This window comes from Phacochoerus africanus, chromosome X, assembly GCF_016906955.1.
Source record: "Phacochoerus africanus isolate WHEZ1 chromosome X, ROS_Pafr_v1, whole genome shotgun sequence".
Taxonomy (NCBI): domain Eukaryota; kingdom Metazoa; phylum Chordata; class Mammalia; order Artiodactyla; family Suidae; genus Phacochoerus; species Phacochoerus africanus.
The window spans coordinates 92,617,298-92,639,867 of record NC_062560.1 but is presented as its reverse complement, the minus strand read 5'-3'; the positions used below and the strand labels follow the sequence as shown (position 1 = coordinate 92,639,867).

At 42.0% G+C, this 22,570-nt stretch overlaps 1 protein-coding gene across 1 annotated transcript in view; it reads right to left on the bottom strand.

Moving 5' to 3' along the window:
* VSIG1 (V-set and immunoglobulin domain containing 1) overlaps positions 1-22,570 on the bottom strand; it is a 32,507-nt gene that overhangs the window by 2,525 nt on the left and 7,412 nt on the right. Inside the window, exons 2-5 of the mRNA XM_047764618.1 lie at positions 15,123-15,286; positions 9,563-9,761; positions 2,727-2,882; positions 2,220-2,339 (exon numbers count right to left, since the gene is read on the bottom strand). Coding sequence (XP_047620574.1) covers positions 2,220-2,339; positions 2,727-2,882; positions 9,563-9,761; positions 15,123-15,286 — 639 coding nt within the window. The remainder of the gene's footprint in view (positions 1-2,219; positions 2,340-2,726; positions 2,883-9,562; positions 9,762-15,122; positions 15,287-22,570) is intronic.

Below are 22,570 nucleotides of genomic sequence, written 5' to 3'. Positions count from 1 at the left end.
TTTGCAATTTTTGTCAATTCCTTGGCTTCCTACTCTGGAGGTTGGAGATTTAACTTTCTTTTTTTTTTGGCTTTTTTTTTTTTTTTTTTTTTTTTGATATTTCTTGGGCCGCTCCCGAGGCATATGGAGGTTCCCAAGCTAGGGGTCTAATCAGAGCTGCAGCCACCGGCCCACGCCAGAGCCACAGCAATGCAGGATCCGAGCCGCGTCTGCAACCTACACCACAGCTCACGGCAACGCCGGATCGTCAACCCACGGAGCAAGGGCAGGGACCGAACCCGCAACCTCATGGTTCCTAGTCAGATTTGTTAACCACTGCGCCACGACGGGAACTCCAGATTTAACTTTCTTACACCACTCCGCTCACATCCCGCCACGTTCTCCTAATACAGTTATAAGTTATAGTTAAACCAAAGTTTGCAGTATTATGACTCTATATTGTTCCCAACTGCAGAGCACAGTATGTTACAACTCCTTCTTGTACAACATTTAAAAAATTTCCCCAAGATTAATAATTGCCTCATTTGGGGATTTATGAGGTGTTTTTTTTTTTTTTAATGTATTGTCACTAATCTCCAAAATTTCCAGCAAAACTCCATTCAAAAGATTCAAACACATCAGAAAATCTCTTGATTTCTAAGGGTGTTGTTCTTTCCTCCCTTGAAGACATCTCTCCTGGAGCCCTCCACCTTCTTCCCCCAGCATGAACTGGTTGCCCTCCCAATTTTACGGATAAAGAAACAGGCTTTGCAAGATCCAGCTGAAATGTCACTTCATTGATAAAGCTGGCCCTGGTTCCATAAGCATAATTATTTGTTTCTTCTTGGGCACCCTACAGACCCTGTGCCGACCTCTATTATAACATTGAACAGTTTTTACTGTTTGTCCCACCAGCTAAACTGTGAGCTCCTTGAGTGTAAGATGCATATCTTCATCATGTCCATCACGCCATCACCTAGGACAAGCCCTGGCATATGGTATGTAGTCAGTGAATGTTTGGGGAAGGGAGGGAGGCAGGAAGGCAGGAAGGAAGCCAGATGCTAGACATCACTGAAAAGAAGACTCAAAAGGAAGCACGGCTCAAGTACAAATCCTAGAAGTCTCCACAGCTGCACTATAACTGTACCTCTGGAAAGGCAGGAAGGGACTGGGGGAGATCTAGAGAAAAACTACAGAAATGATCAAGGGACTAGGGGCAGGATGGGACCACAGAAAAGGGCAGACCAAAAAAAAAAAAATTGAGGTTTCTTCACTTTGAACAGAAAAGAGAGGAAAGTGATATGAGAATCAAGGAGCAATCTGTCGTCGTAAAATGTCTGATTCGGGACAAACAAAAGGAAGAAAGCTCAGCTTCACAGGAGATCAAGAATCCAATGGAATTGGCCCCTTGATAAAACCAGAGAGTCGAAGTAAATTATGAAAAATGAATAGATGGCAGGAGCCTAAGGGTGATTAAGGGATCCTTGAGAAGTGTGGTGAGACACCCCTTGTGAGAGCTTGCCCCTGACTGGCCCAATGTGACAATGTCAGGCCCTCAAGTCTATGCTTAGTAACTAGGCACCTTTGAACTAGAAGGTCGAGGTTTCCAGGCATCCTGACTCTGCCGATTACAAGCTGAATGACCTTAGGCAAGTCACTTACCTCCCTGAGCTTTAGTTTTCTTTCCAATAAAATGAGGCTTAACAATATATTCTGCCTCCTAGACAGGGTGATTGTCAACTGAGGGAGATAATGCTTGCAGCACCCAGCCAAGAGTCTGGCACCTATTTTGTGCTCCGAAATATTAGCTACTGTGACTGCAGGTGCAAGTGTCATTATTACTACTATTAGAGGCAGATTTTTAGCAAATTAGTTAAGAACTAGAAAGTCTGTGAGCTCCATGTTTGACAGAAATTGGTACAGCTTCACCTGGATCTACCAACAGCGTCACAAAGAAAATTCAGCCTGCTACTATCAAGGAGGCTGTTGTTTCACTTTCTCCAGATTTTGTGAGGGTTAAACAAATTCATTTTTTTAAACAATTTAAAGCAGTGCATGGCATATATTAAGTATTATGTAAGCGTTCGATATTAGGATTGTCATCCATCGTATCAACCTATAAATAAACCACCCAAATCTCCAGAGTCAGGAAGGACTAACCAGGGGTCCTCATCAATTGATTTGGTTGGCACATCCAGGATACTTAAGGAGAAACTGTTAAAGTTCTGTGATCAACTTACGTGATGAAGTTAGATCAATTTCACAGGAACTATTGCCAAGGATGTTCATAGCCGTGCACTGGTAATAACCTTGTTCAAAATTGGTCAGATTTCCAATAAATAAAATCCCGGTGGCTGGGTCTGTCAAAACCAGGAAAGAAGAGTTTTAAAATCTCTTACGTGGGTACAGATCATGTGGATATAGCAGATCATTCAATGGCTACCCACTTTCTCACAGTGGCCTCCCTTTCTTGAGATGTCCAGGGCCCAACTAGACCCCTGGAGACTCCCCCTCCATTTGGGAGCATGCTCCATGCCTGCCACCTCTGAGCCAAAAACAGTCCTGACTTCTAGAAGTTGGGGAGAAGACCCGGGCACAGTCATCTTGTTGCCTGACATTCTTTTTACATTCTTCTCCCAGACAAATAGAAGACTGGACGCTAAGGACGAGCCGCCAGATACACAGGCATGCTGTCAACCAACCCCCCACACCAGGCCTTGCCAGGGGCAGCAGAGGGCTATACTTACTGAAGTTTTCTTTCACTGGGATGATGTCTCTTCCCTCAACTTTATGCCAGTAATACACAGGGGAAGGTGTTCCAAGCACTGAGAGGCAAGTAAGAGATACAGGATGGCCAGTTTCTGGTATTCCTTGGATGCTGCAAAAGGGCTTAGAAGGTTTGACTGCAAGGCAATGACAAAGAGTAAAAAATCACGCATGATGAATGGCCGCCTGTACCGATTTGAGTCACTTTCTCACTTTCATTTTGTAGAACATGCATGCTTTTTTTTTTTTTTTTTTAATCTTTAAAAACTTATTTCGACAGTTTTCTAGTTGGACCACCAGGTGGGAGTAGAGCACTGCAGGTGCAAGACATTCCCATCACTGGGCCATTAATATTCTAATGGCATCCCTTCCATCTGCCTCCTCCCCAGATTCATAACCATGAATTTCCGCACTGTAGCTTAAAATATGCCTTTAATAAAACAACCAAGTGTAAGCAAACATTAAACAAAGGGGAACATAGTTTATACTTCGGAAGCACAGTTTTAAAGGAAAAGAGAACCCTTAAATACTTTGAGATAACCAGTTATTAATAAAACCACTGTTTTACTAGTGCCATATTTTTCTTCTCCTTTGTGAGTCATTTTTTGGCATTTTTTCTTCTGGGTGGCACAAAATAGAGGGTTTGAATTTGCCTGTGTCCTGCCTCGGGAGGGGAAACCCGTGTGGAGGGAAGGGTGTGCTAAATGGCACTAAAACGTTGATTCATCCTTGAGTGCCTTCTGTGTGCCCGGCACTGGACTAGGCACCAGCAATTCCGAAGGGACTCTGACCCAGTTCTGAAGTGGGATGGGGGGAAGCGGTAAGATATTAGGCTAGAGAGCAGTGGAGCCCACAGCTTGGAGGGCTCTGTCATTCATGTATTTTATACTCAGAGCAACAGGACCACAGAAGGAGAGTGAATGATCATTCTAATGTTTTATGTTCTGTTTTTTGGGTTTTGTTTGCTTGGGTTTTCTTGGCCACACCCACGGCATGCAGAAGTTCCCCAGCCACGGATCGAACCCCACGGGTCGAACCGGCACCACAGCAGTGACACCAGATCTTTAACCTGCTAGGTCATCAGGGAACTCCATTAGATGGATTGCTCTAACTCTGGGGGTACATGAGCCAAGGGAGAGGAAGAGACAGATTCATGAGATATTTAAGAAATCCACAGGGGAGTTCCCATCGTGGTGCAGCAGAAACGAATCCCGCTAGGAACCATGAGGTTTCATGTTCGATCCTTGGCCTCGATCAGTGGGTTAAGGATCTGGCGTTGCCCTGAGCTGTGGTGTAGGTTGCAGACGTGGCTCGGATCCCATGTTGCTGTGGCTGTGGTGCAGGCCAGCAGCTATATCTCCGATTGGACCCCTAGCCTGAGAAACTCCATATGCTGTGGGTGTGGCCCTAAAAAGCAAAAAAAAAAAAAAAAAAAAAAAAAGAAGAAGAAGTCCACAGGGCTTGATGACCATGGACATGTGGCATGAGGAAGAGGGTAGAGGGTGGTGTCACTGATGACTCCCAGGGTTCTGATTTGGACAGCTGGGTAGCTGATCTTGCTGAGTTTACTGAGTTGAAGCTGCTTATGAAACACCTCAGTGGAGAAGTCCTGGGGGGAAGCTGAGAAACTGATTCTCCTCAGTCATCTTATGGCTCACAGCTTATTCTAACCTCAGTCTGACATACAGATAAGGATCTGAATCAATACTTTCCAATTCACCTTCCTTATCTTAATTTGGATACAAAACACTCCAAAGGCCTAGATTCTCTACCTTAGGCTAGTTACACCTTAAATGCTCCGGACTGCCCAGCTCTCCAGCTCTCACTTGGGAGGCAGCAGTAAAGAGCACAGCTCAGAATCGACACCGAACACTGGCTCTGAAACTTTACCCTAGATGTACTGAGGCAAGTAATCTAATGTAGCCAAACCTCAGTTGATTCATCTGTAAAATATGAACGAGAGATTATCTGACCTCCAGCTAATCCAGTATATAAATACTTTATTGTATATATATAAATAAAGTAATGTGTTTGTGTGTAGCGTCTTGCACATGGAATTGCTGTTGGCAATAAGCAGGAATAACTCTTGCTGCCACATTTCATACCTTGTAACTGATGTTAATCTTCCAATCTTAGACTCTAACCCTCTGTACACATGAACAGGAAAACAGATGGCTACAGCTATAGCCCTTAGAAAATTTCACCATTTTTTTCCTTTTTTTTTTTTTTTAGGGCCATACCTGCAGCATATGGAAGTCCCCAGGCTAGGGGTTGAATCAGAGCTGGAGCTGCTGCCCTAGGCCACAGCCACAGCAACGCAGGATCCGAGCTGTGTCTGTGACCTATACCACAGCTCAAGGCAACAAAGGACACTCAACCCACCGAGTGAGGCCAGGGATTGAACCTGCACCCTCATGGATACTAGTCAGGTTCATTACCACTGAGCCATGATAGGAACTCACCATCCTTTCTTTTTTAATTGAAGCTTAATTTTTTTTTAAAATTGAGTTGCAAAATTAGTTAGTTTCAGGTGTATAGCACAGTGATTTAGTATTTTTGCAGATTAAACTCCATTATAGGTTATTACAAGATAATGGCTATAATTCCCTGTGCTATATAGTTAGTATATCTTTGTTGCTTATCTAATTTATATATAGTAGTTTGTATCTATTAATCCCATCGCCCCAATTTTACCTCCCCTCTTCCCTCTTCCCTTTGATAGCCACTAGTTTGTTTTGTATGTCTGCAAGTCTATTCCTGTTTTGCATATACATGCATTTGTGTATTTTTTAGATTCCACATATAAGTGATATCACACAGTATTTGTCTTTCTCTGCTGGACTTATTTCACTAAGCATAATATTCTCTAGGTCCACCCACATTGCTGCAAATGGCAGTATTTTATGCTTTTTTATGGTTGAGTAATATTCCATTGTATATATGTATGTGTGTGTATATATATATATATCACATCTTAAGCCAGTTGTCTGTTGCACAGTCCCTTCTTTTAAACAGTTATCATTTCATTAAAAGAAGATTTTTCTATTTAGCTCTTTATCCTCTCTTCTGAACTACTGATTTTCTCAGATGGGGATGACACCTTGGATTTGCCTACCCTAAATAACTGGGCTATTTAACCAGAAATCCAACGCAACTATCACTAGATTTAGAGACTGCCTTTTTTAACCATGGTGATTTTATAGCCTTTACAGTGGAACAGAACAGTTTGAACAGAAAGTTAAATGAGAGTATTTAATTACAAGTACCCAGGACTAGAACTAAATTATGGACAAAATCTGGAATGACTTGCATTCATTTCTTGAGCCTAGAATCAAAAGTAGATAGGCGTTTTTTTCTTCTGCTGAACATATTCTTCTCTTATTTTTTATTAACCAAACACTTAGTGAATCACTTTGAGTCATATCCCAAACCCATATGTTTTCTAAAACTACTGATTCAGGATTGAATTGATGTTTCATCCAGTTAAAGTTCCCAATAGAACTTGGATGTTTTACTGGCAAAGCCACTGAGCTACCATTTAGCTTTATTGCTTTCAAAAGAACTGGGGTGGAGGAAGAGGATCACCTCAGAGAGTAAGTGAAAATGCTTCAGCGTGTTCTCAAACCTTCTCTAAACTCATCATTCTCTTTTTATGTGCCAAATTGCAGAAGGAAGATGATGCTCATTGCAAATGCATAAAAAATAATTATTCAAATTTCTGATGGGTATTTTTCAGAGATTCATTTTCCAAGGCTGTCACACCTAATGCAAGTCTCTCAAATGAATGGTCCTCCAAACCATGTGGGCCTTTGCTTACTGCTCTTTCCTTCACCAAAATCATACTCTGCCACCTCGGCCCCTCTTTTGTCTGACAGGCTCTTGCCCATCCTTCAACATTCAAGTCACTTTCTCTAGGAAGCCTTCTCCAGTTCCCCCTGCCCAGCTTTATGCCCTTTCCCCTGTGATCTCCCAGCCCCTTCTCCTCCCTCCACTGTAAGCTTAAGTTATGTATCTGCCTCTCTCACTAGACTTTGAACTTTTATTTATTTGTTTTTGTCTTTTTGCCTTTTCTAGGGCCGCTCCTGCAGCATATGGACGTTCCCAGGCTAGGGGTCGATTCAGAGCTATAGCTGCTGGCCTACACCACAATCACAGCAACTTGGGATCTGAGCCGCATCTGTGACCTATACCACAGCTCATGGCAACACTGGGTCCTTAACCTGCTGGGTGAGGCTGGGATCGGACCCACAACTTCATGGTTCCTAGTTGGATTCGTTAACCACTGAGCCATGACGGGAACTCCGTAGACTGTGAACTTTTAGAGGGCTGGGAGCCTTTTTTTTTTTTTTTTTTTTTTTGCTTTTTAGGGCCACACCCACGGCATATGGAGGTTCCCAGGCTAGGGGTCTAATCAGAGCTACAGCTGCTGGCCTACGGCACAGCCATAGCAACGCCAGATCTGAGCTGCGTCTGCGACCTACACCACAGCTCATGGCAACGCCGGATCCTTAACCCACTGAGCAAGGCCAGGGATGGAACCCACAACCTCATCATTACTAGTTGGATTCGTTTCCGCTGTGCCACAATGGGAACTCCTAGGAGCCTATCTTTTACATCCACCTCCACTGCCTACTGGATGTAACTGGATGTGTGTTCAGGGTTTGTCGAATAACATTATGGATGAATGAGTGAATGCATGGGATCTATGTCTACCACTGGCTTATGAAATGTCTCTGAAAGATGTATTTCTAGGAAGAGCAATATTTAAGGAAATATCAAAACTCCTCTCCTCAACTGGTCTCCCTAATACACCTGCTCCACCCTGCCCCACCCTTCAGTCAGGGCAAGCAGAACAGGCCCTCATATGAAATGGAATTTGAAAACTGCAAACAGTCTCTGCAATTTTTAGAGGAAATTATCCATCTCAAAATTTCCAGAAAACATAAATTTGCAGAATGCCTTTACTCTTAGCCTAATTAATAAAAATGCGATTTTGAGAATTCCCAAATAAAGAAATTCACAGAGCCTTCTGTCTCTTACCGTGCCTGGATACTGGATACCTAAGGAAAAGTCAAGACACAGTCATTGCAGGAACAACTGACCCAAAGGCTTATGGGAAAGTACAACTCAGAGGAAATGAGGAAATGACTCTCAACTTCTTATGGAAAATGATCACGGATGCTCCAAACTTTAAATTTAAGAATATTAACCATCTTGTCTATCTTAAACTCAGAATTATTTCCAAGCTCGGACAAAAAGAGGCTCCACTTCTTTAGGTTGTTTCTGGTCAGAAGGACAACCCAGAGCCAGGGAGCAAAAGGAAAACATTAGAGGACTAATCCCTTGAATTCTTTGAACACTGAATCTCCAGTATATCGTCTGATTCTCTTAACAACCCTCGTAATGAAGACAGGGCAGGAATTACAACCCTGTCTCAAAATGGCCAGAGAAAGTTGGAGTGACTTGCCTCAGGCCACTGAGTAGCAGTGTACTAGCTAGAACCTAGGGCTTCTGACTCCCAGCCTGATGTGCTAGCGTCTATTCCATATCATTTAGTTCCAGTGTATATGGCTAGTCTTCCAAACTAGAACATCAACTCTCCCGGGAAAGGGCTCGTGTATACTTCTCTTGTCGTCACCTGTACCCCAAAGCCCAGCACAGGGCTCAGCAAAATAAAAACATCAGGAGTTAGCCCACTTCTTAATCAGCTCTTGATTACCTTTCCCTCTTTTCCAGGTGGGCATGTGCAGTAGCAAACCTCAAGGTAAACGGCTGCTTCTTTTCGGGCATCATCTGGGCGGCAGGCTCCAACAATTCCGGACAGTCCTCCTAGGTGTGCACCTTATGACTAACTGTGACTTTTCCAAGCTACTCAATCACCAAGTCACTGGTTTGATCTAGTTCCTCCTTTCCACAGCTCAAGAGCAGCAATGCCCAGATCAGCTCCATTTGGGGTTACTTAGAGGTGGGAGAGCCCTTAGTTCAACTGGTTCGTCAGTGAGGGCTATGATAGCCCTTTCATACCTCCCTTCGTTACTTCTGAAGGCTGGAAACAGGAGCTGCCAAGGCTACAGACAGGAGGAAAACTCCCATTGTCCTCTCAGACAAGAGACTGGAAGGAGCCCTACAAATCACCACAATTGTGAACACCTCAAGAGCAGAAACCCTGCCTCCATCACGCCTCCCGACACAAAGTAGGCACTCAATAAATACTGCATAAATTAACCATTCCAAATTCATTTGAAGAACAGATATGACTTGCCCTGTGTCGCGTAATGAATATTTATATATAAATTAACTAATTCTCAACTCTGGCTTAGCATGTGGTCCTTTTTCCAAACAGCATTACGAAAGGGACCCTTCTGCCTTTCTGCCAAAGAATGATTTAGTGATGGGGATTGTGGTTGGCTTAGGAGAGGTAACAAGGTGACAGGTGTTTTCCCCAGGTGGAACTGGCTCTAATTGGAGGTTCCCTCTGAAAGAGTTGCTAGTGATCATTTAGTGGGACTGTGTGTTGTCTCATCTGTTCTCATTGCATCCTTCAGTGATAGGGATCCAGGAGGTTTGGTCATCTACTGCTGTCTATCATTTTGGCAGCCCTTTTTGGCTTGGCAATTGCTTCAACCCTTCTTATGAGTGATTGCTCAGTGCAACTCTATGGGTCAAGTTGGCGGTATGTCTCAATTTCGCTGATAATAAAAGAAGCAGGAAGGATATTTACCCCTGGGACTTAATTGGCACCATAACTCACTGCCCTGGCCCATTCAATGTCCTAAGTTTCTCCGAGAAGAGAAAAAGCAGAAAAATGTGTCCATACCTAGCACATTGACGTTGAGGGTGCCTTGATTGTTGCCAGAAAAGTCCGGGGGGTTGTTAACATCGCAGATGTAGATGCCACTATCTGCTGGTTGCATATTTGAAATAGTGATGGATGCGTTGCCTGGGGCGTTGGACCCTACAATTCGATCTTTAAATTGCCCGTTGACTGCAGTTTGTCCACCTTCAGAATAGTAAATCTAGGACAGAAAATGACAGAAATGAGAACTGGAGAGTGTCCAGGGCTTGGATAAGCTACCTAGAAGTTCTTTCTAGCCAATGTTACCTTCTTTGACAAGGGGTAGCATCCACCCCACCTCCCCTGTGACACCACCATAATATACACAGGCTATGTACCCACTTTGTTAGTTTCATAGAAACATGCGTAATTCAAGTGATTTGTTTTTTTATTATTCAATAAACTGGGATTACCCTGGTCCAGTAGCAATTAATATTTCATAAAATCTACCAGAAGAGACTTATAGTTCATTTAATTCACTCTCCTCACTTTACAGAAGAAATTGAAACCCTGAGAGGTTAAAAGAGAGAAAGATATACAAAGTTAACAAGCCAGGTCTAGAACCCCGTTCTTCTAAGTCCTTGTCCAGTGTTATTTATATTAACAGGTTAATGAGAGAGAGAAGGCCATCAGTAAAAAAAGAGATATTGTCTAGATAAATTCAAACGTATTCTCCTTCAAGTCAGAAAGCGAATATATTTTTAAACTAAGAAAGGGAGATTCTGATGGAAAAGTCAAAGAAAAGAATATATTTAAGGAAAAAACAACTTGTCTCTCCCCTCCCGTTCTTAAAATCAACAAGTTTTCTTTCCTGCCCTAAATGAGCCATTTATAATCCAATTCATCCATTCACACCCACTGACTTCACAAACTTTTGCCCCAGAGGGGTCTTGTTTGATTTACAAACTGGAAAGCCAGTGTTAACCTAAGGTATTCAAGGGGGCAGAAGGAAGTTCAACTTGTCAAAGGTCTCTTACCTTCACTTGAGTTGACACTCAAGATATCCGGCTTTCCATTTCACCAGCCAGCGCTGGCCTTATTTAGTTTCTAATTAACAATTTGCAGTCCAGCGGACTCTTACCTGGAATGGATCCTGTGGTCTATCAAGGAAGCCCTTTACAACTGAGACATCTGGCTGCTTCCCCTGCTCCCAGGAAAACTGGGGCGGGGGGGGGGGGTCGGCCTGTTTTAGGTTGAAGCTTCACGACATCGCAATGAGATACATCAGTCATGCCTACAATCCACACTAAGCCCCAGAGGATCTAGGTGAAAGGACCTTATTTCTGCAGAGAGCAGGAGGCCAAGAGAGTATGTTTTAGATCAGGACTAGGGCATGAAAAGAAGCCACACTATAAAAGTCTCAGAGATGGGCAGGAATCAAGGAGCCAAGACGTCCTGAGGCCTTGGACTTGTAACTTCCCTACAAAAAGGTTGGTGTGACTTTACCAACCCTTCTACCCTAGCTCCTCACACTATAGTCTAATATATTTTCCCATTCACGAACAATGCCGAAGGTGTCCGGAACAGAAATGGAGGTAAGGAGGTATAAGAATAGAGACCTAAAAGGGAAAGGCTTTGGCCTCAGGATACTGTGTGAGAAGGAAAGTCCCCAGGGCCAGCCAGCGGTCAGCCACACGGATGGAGGGGCTTTCTGTTAGGGGAAGTCCACGCTGTCACACTGTCCTTGTAAGGGAAAAAAACGAAATGCTTTCCTGAAACCACTTATCTAATCACACAGGAAGGACTGCAACTTGGTTCCATTTTCCACAAAAGAATAACTCTTTTAAAAATTAAACCTGAACGATGGCCAAAGCCCAGCCCGTGATCCTGTGGGGCTTGTGCACATTTCAAAGAAAGTATATTGTCAATTTAGAGATCAAAGCAATTGAGGTCTAGGAAAAGCCATGGATGCTCAAAAGGCCACATCCTTTGGGGGTGGTGATGGGGGGGGGCAAGTCTGTTTTAAGAAAATCCATCCAAGTGTTCCCTTAAGCGATGCTTGTTAATTTGTTGCCCACTTGCCCTTCGTGGCTGTGTTCATGGCAGACTGCCCTACTTCTCCCCCAAGGTCCCCTCTGCCTGCCCCTTGGTGATGTTAGAGGCTGGCATATGGAGACATGATAGCACATTAGTTATAAGACCCCCTTAGAGATCACTTAGTTCATGGTTGCTAAGGCTGAGGAGACTTTAGAAGCCAGCTGGATATTGGAAATAGGGGAAATGGCTAGGAGGGGCTGGTGGATAGAGGGAAGATCATAGATGACAGGGGCTGTGGCGAGCTAGAGAGCCAATACAAAGAAGGCTTTCAAAGTGTGCAAACAAACAAAATATTGGGCTGGCCAACCGACATGCATCTGCTGGCCACACTGGGGCCGGAGGCCGCCGGTCTGCAACCTGATTCATCCTCTTGTATTACAGAAAAGGACATTGAGGCCCCTCTAGAAGAAGTAATCTTCCCAAGGTCACACAATTTGTAGACAGACCTAGAGTCCAGACCTCCCGAGTCCTGCTGAATAATAGTCATATGGCACTCACAGTCCCACCTTAGGCCAGGAAGGTAATTCCCAGGCAAGCTTCCCCTCTGGGGGTCACTCCATTCCCTACTCCAGCCAACCCTTCTCCTGCCAATTGCTGCTATTCATTGGCATGATGCTTCCCATGCCAAGTAGGTTCACCACATGATGCCTTCAACGGTTGCCAGCTGCAATAACAGCCTTTCTCTTCCTACTCTGCCAAGTTCCTATTCACATGAGGCCATGCAGCTGGGAGCCAGATTGGTCCAAAAAGATTTTTTCCCCTCAGTTTTGTGACACTGCTCTCTAACTGGAAGCTGGAGTATAAATAAGAAGGGCTGAAAGAATTCAGCCTCCTCTGTTTGAGTCTCAGAGTTAATAAATGCCTTTAGCCTCCAGAGCTGCTTTTGTGGGTTCATTTTGGAAATGTGAAGGGTATGGAAGTCCACAGCAAACCAGCCATCCAGCTTCTTGATTTCCTGCACTGCTCAAAAAGGAGCTAGCCATGGGAGGGGAGGAGTGTAGGGTGGCCATGGTCTCAAGCCTAGAATTTTCTCTGCACTCTGTAGGGAGGGGGGCTGGAATCACACATGGAAGGAATAGAATACCATAAGGAAGAGTTCCCACCCACAAACCACTCCCTTCCCAGCTTGCCATTTGCCCAAAAAACTCATGAACTGAATTGCTTCTTTGAGACAAGTAAAGTTTCATTTAAATCATTTTCTTTGGAAGAGATAAACCATCACCAGTCCCTAACGCCTTTCTATTAGATTAATTTATCCACTTTAACAAGAATAGACACCTGCGGGAATAGGACACTGAATCAACTTTGATGGGAGGGTGTGGTGGGAAGGGAATAACTTGGAGTGTTTCTCAATGGGGATCACACTGGTATTTGACAATTCTTTCTTGTGTGGGTCTCTCCTGCATGTTGCAAGATGTCGACCCTCTCTAGCTACCACCCACTAAACATCAATAGTGACTCCCATTTATAACAATTAAACCAACACTCCCCTTATTTTCAATGCCCCTGAGGAGATGAAGCACCCTTACCCCACCAACATTTGAAAAGCATCTGATATAATGCTATCCATAGAGGCCACGCTGGAATAATCTGAGCAGCCATGGAATATATAGATGCTAGGTTCTAGAAAGAAGTTGTCCACATTAGATGTGTGTTAGAGAGAAGAAGATGGCAAAATGTTTCTTCCGCTGTGGCTATTCTAGAAGAGTAAGTGTTATCTGAGAGACTCATGCTAAGTAGGGTCAATACCTGTTCTATTCATGGGCAGGTGAGGTCTCTGGAGCTTTTCCATTGACTAGCTAGATAGACGAGGAAACCATTCATGTTATCAGAGGGGAACCAGACCACCCCAAACTTCCATGCTAGCCTGCCTGTTCTGGAGCCTAGAGTCTTAAGTTGGAAGTCTCTGCTTAGAGACTGATTACCTGAAGCCTCCATGTCTTCCAAGAGGAGGGCTTCTCTAAGAGAAAGACCTTGCTGATGAATATCCTGGCTCCTGGTCAGAAGATAAATGGAGTATCTCTGCAGCCCCCATTTGCAAAGGAAACCCAGGGAGGGGATAGTCAGTAAGAGATCACATTCTCCCCTGAGTATCGAGAAATGGTAGGTCTTGGAGTCCACTGATCCTTTAACATAACGATCTGGGAGGAGGAAAAGAAGGTGAGCTTATGGCAGGAGTTGACCACTGCCCTGCTCAAGGCAACGTAGGGCCCAAAGCCTTTTGGAGGAAGCTGAAAGGAATTCCAGACATGGCCATGAGAAGGCAAATGCAAGACTGTTCTGGTTTTGCCAGGGGCTATGCTGATCTGAATTGTTACCAAACTCAGACCCTCCCATCTCACTCCTGGTGCCACTGCCCTAAAGACTCCAAACAATGAAGGGATCTGGTAGTACACCAATAACTGTCCTTGTCTAAGAGGCCCAACTACATCTTCCCCAAGCTCTCTTGCATGTACCAGTTTTAGACATGGACTGACTGCCTTTTCCTTCATACCCTCACTATTGAGACAGAGGCTGTGCTGTGTTTGAGCAGAAGTGAGTGGATCTGAGTGAGAGCTGAATGCTACATGGTATACTGCCCATAGTGTCTAATCCAGGAGTTGAACTGAATCACTCAGTGGTCAGTCTGGCAATATCTTATGCCCATAAACCATAGATTTGTCGAATAGCACAGCAGTCTCCTTCTACCATCCTCAAAATGTCCTGCCAGCCATCCACGGATTAATACACAACATGCTCTAAAGAATTCTGAATGCATGGAAGTGCTCAAAGAAACAAATTTGAAATAGAAGCCAAATCTCATTTTGAAAAATACCATCGCAACTGAGGATGTCTGAGACGCTCAAGGCCAGATTGGAAAAAAACCTGGGAATGGGCACTTTGCAAGCAGAATCATCTTCCTCCCTTGACTTTCACCCACTTTTCTCGGGCAACCTCTTCTCCAGACCCTAAGCTCCCTTCCTGTTCCCTATCCTCTAGCATCCGAATGCTTTTGATTATCCAGGGTTCATTACTACTGTGCCCTTCTTCACCTACCTGGGGAGTTCATTCCATCAGGACTCAGTCTGGCACAATGAGCTAGCTATTGAGTATGACAGAGATATTAAGGCTGGCAGAGATCTGTGGATCAACTAGGCACACCAGCATTTGAACTGGGGGCTTCGGGAAATAATAGAGCAATCTGGGGGGGGGGGGTAAGTCCTTTCAGAACTACTGCTCATTTCCCTTATGAGAAGGACCCTTCCTGTCTATGCTAAAATACGTCATATACTTGATGTTGACCAACACAGAAGTGAGATAACAGATTACAACTGAATGTGAACAGAGGACAAAGGCCAAGTCACTTAGATGAAGATCTTCCCTAAACAGCTGTCTTCAAACTCCTTGCATCTGAGGTTCTGCTCCGGTTGTCACTGGCTTACCATTCCTTCCTTACACACTGACCCCCACAGCTTATGCCAGAACTACCAAAGGGGCATAGTTTAGGAGGAAAGGAAGTCCTTACTGAAACTGGCTGTAACTCCTTCTTATGGAAAAATGTCCACTGGATGGAAAGCTTGTCCAGGGAGGCCACGGTGGTGGTGTAGGTGCAGATGAGAGTGACATCAGATCCAACAGTTACATTCACGAAACTGTCTGGGATGGTCACTTGCACTCCACTAACTTGACCTGAAAAGATAATCATCAAAAAGTCAATGGTACACACTCACATTTTGGTGACATTTTTCCATTACAATGCATTTTCGATGACATCTTATTTGAGGAAACCAAGGTGAGGAGAAGAATGCAGAATGATCCATATAGCAAGGCCAAGCAAGCAATGGGCATAGAGTAGGGAGTTTCTAACAAATTACAATGTGAGGATATTCAACTCCTTTGTGATGGTGACATATAACAGGGAAACGGGAGTTTCTTCTGTGTAAGGATGGCCTGACACAGAGGTTCTTAAAACGTTGTCCAAGGACCCAAAAGAGGCCCATGAGTATGGAGAACAACCAGTTCGGTTTGCCCAGGATGGATAAGGTTCCTTAGATAGGGGACTCTCAGTTTTAAAACCAGGTAAGCCTCAAGCAAACTACACTTGTTTTGCTGCTAGGACTTTGAGTGCTTAAAGCAGGAAAGTCCCAGGAAAACCAGGATGAGTTGGTCATTAGACCAATTGGGGGAGGCTTTAAGACCACAATTGTGTTCATAATAATACTACACGGTTATTTTTTTTCACTCTCATCTTCTCATGCGTGTACAATGGAGTGTTCCAGAAGTTACATGACAGGCAACGATGTCATTGCTCTAGTGGCTAATGCAATGCATTTCACACGCAATTCCAAGAAATAAGATGGAGATCCCATGTACACGTTACCCAACTCCCTTCCACCCATGGTCACTTATTTTGTGAAACTATAGTGTAATACCACAGCCAGGACACTGATATTGATCTTATTCGATTTCTCCAGGTTTACTTGTACTCCTATGTGTGTGTGCATTTAATTCTATAAAATTTATCACATGTACAGGTTGTGTATCTACCACCACAGTCAATACAAGTGAACAGTTTCACCATTACAAAGACCCCTCATATTTCTTTTATAATCACACTCACCTCCCTCCTCCCCCCCATCCCTGATCCTAAGCATTGGAAACTGCCAATATGTCTTCCATTTATAAAATTGTTATTTTGTAAATGTTACATAAATGGAAACATGATAACACTTTTTGATTGGCTTTTCTTCATTCTACATAATTATTTAGAAATTCACTCAAGTCATTGGGCGTATCACTAGTTAATTGCCTTTTATTGCTTAATAGCATTCAATGGTATGTATGTATGTATAACAATTTGTTTATGGTGCACCCATATAGGGACATCTGGGTTGTTTCTAGTTTTGGGCAATTGAGTAAAACTCCAATGAACATTCATGTACAGATTTTCATGTGAGCATAAATTCCCATGTCTCTGGGATCACTTCCTAAGAGTGCAACTGCTACGTTAGATGGTAGTTACATGTTTAGTTTTATTAAACACAAAACAAAAAATAGCCACACTGTTTTTCAGAGTGGTTGCACCAATATATATTCCCACCAATAATGTATGAGTGGCCCAGTCTCCCCATATCCTTGTCAGCATTTGGTGTTGTCACTATTTTCCAGAGCCATTCTAATAAGTGTATAGTAGGACATTATTGTGGTTTTAATTTGCATTTACCTAATGCAAATTAATGATGCTAAATAACTTTTCATGTGATTGTCATTTGTATATCTTCCTCAGCATAATGTATCTCATATCTTTTGCCCATTTTCTAATTGGATTGCTTAATTTTTTACTGGTGAATTTTGAGAGTTCTCTATATAATCTAGATGCCAGTCTTTTGTTGGGTAGAGCCAGTTTTACTTCTCCTTTTCCACTCTGTAAGCCTTTTATTTTTATTGCCTTATTGCAGCGGCTATAACTTGAAGTATTTTACTGAATAAGAGAGCTGAGAGAGTGGATATCCTTGCCTGGTTCTCAATCTTAGGGGAAAAGCATTCAGTATTTCACCATTAAATACGATGTTAGCTGTAGGGTATTTTAGATATTCTTTATCAAGTTAAGGGAATTCTGGAGATCCTGCTGTGCAACAGTGAGCAAAGAATCTAACTGCAGCAGCTCAAGTCTCAGGTCGCTGCAGAGAAGGGGTTCAATCCCTGGCATCACACTGCAGTGTTGTCGCAGCTACACAGCTGCAGTTCAGATTCGATCCCTGGCCCAGGAACTTCCATATGCTGTGGATGCAGCCACTAAAAAAAAGTTAAGGGAATTCTCCTCCGTCATGGGTTGAATTGTGTCCTCCGAAAGGATAAGGACAAGTCCTAATTCCTGGTTCCTAGGAGTGTGACCTTATTTGGAAACAGGGTCTTCACAATATAATTAATGATGAGATAGATCACCCTGGATTTAGAGTGGGACCTAAATCCAATGACTGCTGTCATAATAAGAACAAGAAGAGTGAGAGTTGGCACACAGCACATGAAGATGGAGTCAGAAATTGGAGAGATGCATGTGCAAGCCAAGGAATGCCAAGAATTGCTAACAGCCAGCTAGGAGAAAGGCATAGCATGGATCCTTCAGAATCAATTCAGTCCAACACTTTGGACTTTTGGTCTCCAGAACTATGAGAGAATAAACTTATCTGTTTTAAGCCACTCAGTTTCTGGCAATTTGTTACAGCAGCTCTTGGACACTGACACACCTTCCATTCCTAACATGCTAAGAGTTTTTTAATATCATGAATGGGTGTTGGATTTTGTCAAATGTTCTTTCTGTACCGAGATAATTGTTTATTTTTTTTTAATTTATCCTGTTGATATGAGAGATTACACTGAATGATTTCTAAATGTTGAACCAGCCTTGCATACCTTAAGTAAATCCCTTGGGTAGAATTCTTTGTAAACACTATGGGATTCAATTTGCTAGTGTTTTATTGAGGGTTTTTGAGTCTAAGTTCATGAGAGGTACTGGACGGCACTTTACTATTTTTGCACTGTCCTTGTCTGGTTTTCGTATCAAGGTAATACTAGCCTCATAAAATGAGTTTGAAATGTTCCCTCTTCTTCTATTTTTGGAAAAGATTGTATAAAATTGGTGTTAATTATTTTGTAAACATTTGGTAGACTCATCTAGTGAAAGTATCCAGGCTTGGAGATTTCTTTCTCAGGAGGTTTTTAAATTATGAATTAAATCTCTTTAATGACTATAGGGAAATTCATTTTATATTGGGTGAGTTTTAGTAGTTTCTTGATTTTGAGGAATTAATCTTTTTTTTTTTTTTTTGGCTGCATCATGCAGTAGCTTGATATGGGATCTCAATTCCCAGACCCAGGGATGGAACCTGCGCCACAGCAGTGAAAGTGCCTAATCCTAACCACTATACATACCCCTAAGGAACTCCCTTTTTTGTGATGAATTGATCCATTTTTTTCTAAGTTGGCAAATATATAAAATGTAAAGTTGTACTCCCTTATGTTTTTAATGACTGCAGAATCTATGAGATCCTGTATTTCACTTCTGATATTGGTGATATGTGTCTTAACTCTTTATTTTTACCAGTCTTGCTAGAGGTTTGTCAATTTTTGTCTTTTTAGGGCCACACCCATGGCATATGTTGGTTCCCAGGCTAGGGGTCTAATTGGAGCTATAGCCACTGGCCTACACCACAGCCACAGCAATGCCAGATCTGAGCCGCGTCTGTGACCTACACCACAGCTCACAGCAATGCTGGATCCTTAACCCACTGAGCGAAGCCAGGGATCAAACCTGCATTCTCATGGATGCTAGTCAGATTTGTTTCCACTGAGCCATGATGGGAACTCCTCAATTTTCTTTACTGATTTTTTTTTCAAAGAGCCAGAGTTTTATTTAACTTTCTCTATGGTTTTCCTATTTTAATTCCATTGATTACAGTTCTTTACTATTTCCTTCCTTCTGCTTGCTTTGGATTGATCTTTTTCTAGTTCCTAGATATAGGAACTTCATGATTGACCTGAAAATTTTCTTCATTTCAAATGTAAGCATTTACTGCTATGAAATTGTCTTTCTACACTGCTTTAGCTGCATGTTACATTTGTCTATATGTTACATTTTCATTTTCAATCAGTTCTATATATATTTTTAATTTTTCTTTTGAGATTTTCTCTTTGATCCACAGATTGTTCAGAAATGTATAATTTTCAAGTATTTAGAGATTTTCTTGTTGTCTTTCCGATCTTAGTTTCTAGTTTGATTCCATTGTGCTCAGAGAAGAGACCGTATGATTTCAATTTTTCAGAAGTTGTTGAGGTCTGTTATATGGCCATGCCTATGGTCTATCTTGGTAAATGTTCTGTGGGTACTTGGGGCAAAAAGTTCATTCTGCTGTTTTGGGGCTGAATGTTCTATACAAAGAGATATACTTTAAAACACCATGAGTACACAGCGAGCTAGACCATATTCTGGGCCATAAAACAAACCTTAAATTTAAAAGAACAGAAATCATACAGTGTCTTCTCTCAGACCACAATGAAAATAAAGTAGAAAGCAATAACAAAAAAGATTACTGGAAAGTCCCAAAACACATGGAAATCTAACAACACACTTCTAAATAACACACAGGTCAAAGAAGAAATCTCAGGAGAAATTTTTAAATATTCTGAACTAAATGAAAATGAAAGCACAATTTATCAAAATTTGTGGTAAGCAGCAAAAGCAGTGCTCAGATGGAAATTTACAGCATTGAATGCATATGTTAGAAAAGAAGAAAGCTCTAAAATAAATCATCTAAACTTGCACCTTAGGGAAACTAGAAAAGAAGAGTAAATTAAATCCAAAGTAGGCAGAAGAAAAGAAATAACAAAAACTGGAGCCAAAACCAACAGAATTGAAAACAGGAAATCAACAGAGAAAATCAATAAAACCAAAACTGGTTATTTGAGAAGATAAAGAAAATTGCTAAGACTCTAGTCAGGCTAAGAAAAAAATATAGAGGACACAAATTACTAATATCAGAAATGAAAGAGGCAGAGTTCCATTGTGGCTCAGTGGGTTAAGAACCTGACTAGTATCCATGAGGATGCGAGTTTGATCCCTGGCCTTGCTCAGTGGCTTAAGGATTTGGCGTTGTACCAAGCTGAAGTGTAGGTTGCAGGTGCAGCTCGGATCCCTCTTTGCTGTGGCTGTGGTGTAGCTGGCAGCTGCAGCACCAATTCGACTCCTAGCCTGGGAACTTCTATATGCCACAGGTGCAGACCTGAAAAAAAATAAGAAACGAAAGAGAGGCCATCACTGCAGATACTATGGACATTAAAGGAATATAACAAAAAGATAATAAAGGAATACTAGGAACAACTTTATGACCAGAAATTTGATAACCTAGATGAAATAGACCAACTTGAAAGAAAAAATCTGCCAAAATTCACACACATGAAAAAGAAGTAGATAATCTAAACAGGCCTATATCTATTCTATATATATTGAAGAAATTAAATCAATAATTAATAACTTTCCAAAATAGAAAGCACCAGGCTCAGATGGGTTCACTAGTGAGTTTTACCAAATAGTTAAGGAAGAAACTATACCAATTCTCTACCATGTTTTTTCAGAGGACAGAACAAAGGAAATACTTCTTACCTCATTCTATGATGCCAACGTTACCCTAATACTAAAACCAAACAAAAGACATTACAAGAAAAGAAAACTATAGACCAATATGTCTCATGAACATAGATGCAAAAATCCTCAACAAAATATTAGCGAATCAAATCCGACAATGAATAAAAAGAATTTTGCACCAACCAAGTGTGATTTATCTCAGGTACACAAGGCTGGTTCAACATTTGAAAATCAATTAATGTAACTCATCACATCAGTAAGCTAAGGAAAAAAATCACAAGATCATATCAATATATGCAGAGAAAGCATTTGACAAAATCCAACATGAATTTATGATAAAAATTCTCCATAACTAGGAATAGAAGACTTCTTCAACTTGATGAAGACTATCTATTAAAAAAAAAAAACCAACAGCTAACATCGTACTTAAAGGTGAAAAACTAGCTTTCCTACTAAGATTAGGCAAAGGCAAGGCTATCTCCTCTCATCGTTCCTTTTCAACAATGTATAGGAGTCCCCGTCATGGCGCAGTGGTTAACGAATCCGACTAGGAACCATGAGGTTGTGGGTTCGATTCCTGGCCTTGCTCAGTGGGTTAAGGATCTGGCACTGCTGTGAGCTGTGGTGTGGGTCACAGACGCAGCTCGGATCCCACATTGCTGTGGCTCTGGTGTAGGCCGGTGGCTACAGCTCCGACTGGACCCCTAGCCTGGGAATCTCCATATGCCATGGGAGTGGCTCAAGAAAAGACAAAAAGACAAATATATATATATATATATATATATATATATATATATATACACACACACACACACAAAGAACTCTTAAAACTCAATAATAAGAAAGCAACCAACCAGATTAAAAAATGGGAAGTTCTCTTGTGATGCAGTGGGTTAAGGATCTGGTGATGTCACTGCAGCAGCTTGGGTCGCTGCTGTAGTGCAGGTTGGTTCCCTGGCCCCAGGAACTTCCATATGCCTTGAGCTCGGCCATAAATAAATAAATAAATAAATAAATAAATAAATAAATAAACACACCAAAGATCTTATAAGACATGTCATCAAAGGTCATATATAGATGGCAAATGAACATAGGAAAAGATAGTCCACATTAACTGTCATCAGGGAAATGCAAATTAAAACACTACATATCCATTAGCGTAGCCAAAATCCAGAACACTGTGACACATTGAATGCTAATGAGGATGGTAGAGCAACAGAAACTCTCATTTGTTGCTGGTGGGGATGCAAAATGGTACAGCCACTTTGGAAGATAGTTTGGCCGTTTCTTACAAAACTAAACATACTCTTACCATATTATCCAATAATTGTGTTCCTCACTATGTAACCAAAGTTTGAAAACTTATATTCACACAAAAACCTGCACAGGGATGTTTATAGCTTTATTTATAATTGCCAAAACCTGGAAGCAACCAAGATGTCCTTCAGTGGGTGAATGGATTAATAAACTGTGGTACATCCAGACAATGGAATGTTGTTCAGTGCTAAAAAGAAATGAGCTACCAAGCCATGAAAAGACATGGAGGGACCTTAAATGCATATTCCCAAGTGAAAGAAGCCAATCTGAAAAGGCCACACACCGTATGACTTCAAGTATACGACATTCTGGAAAAGGCCAAACTATGGAGATAGTAAAAAGAACAGTGGTTGCAAGGTGTTGGTACAGAAGACTGCATGAATAGGTGGAGCACAGAGGATTTTTTAGGGCAGTGAAAATATTCTGTACCACGATATAATGGTGGATACATGTGATTATGTATTTGTCAAAACCCACAGACATTTTGTCTATTACGTTAGGAAACTCCTATTTAA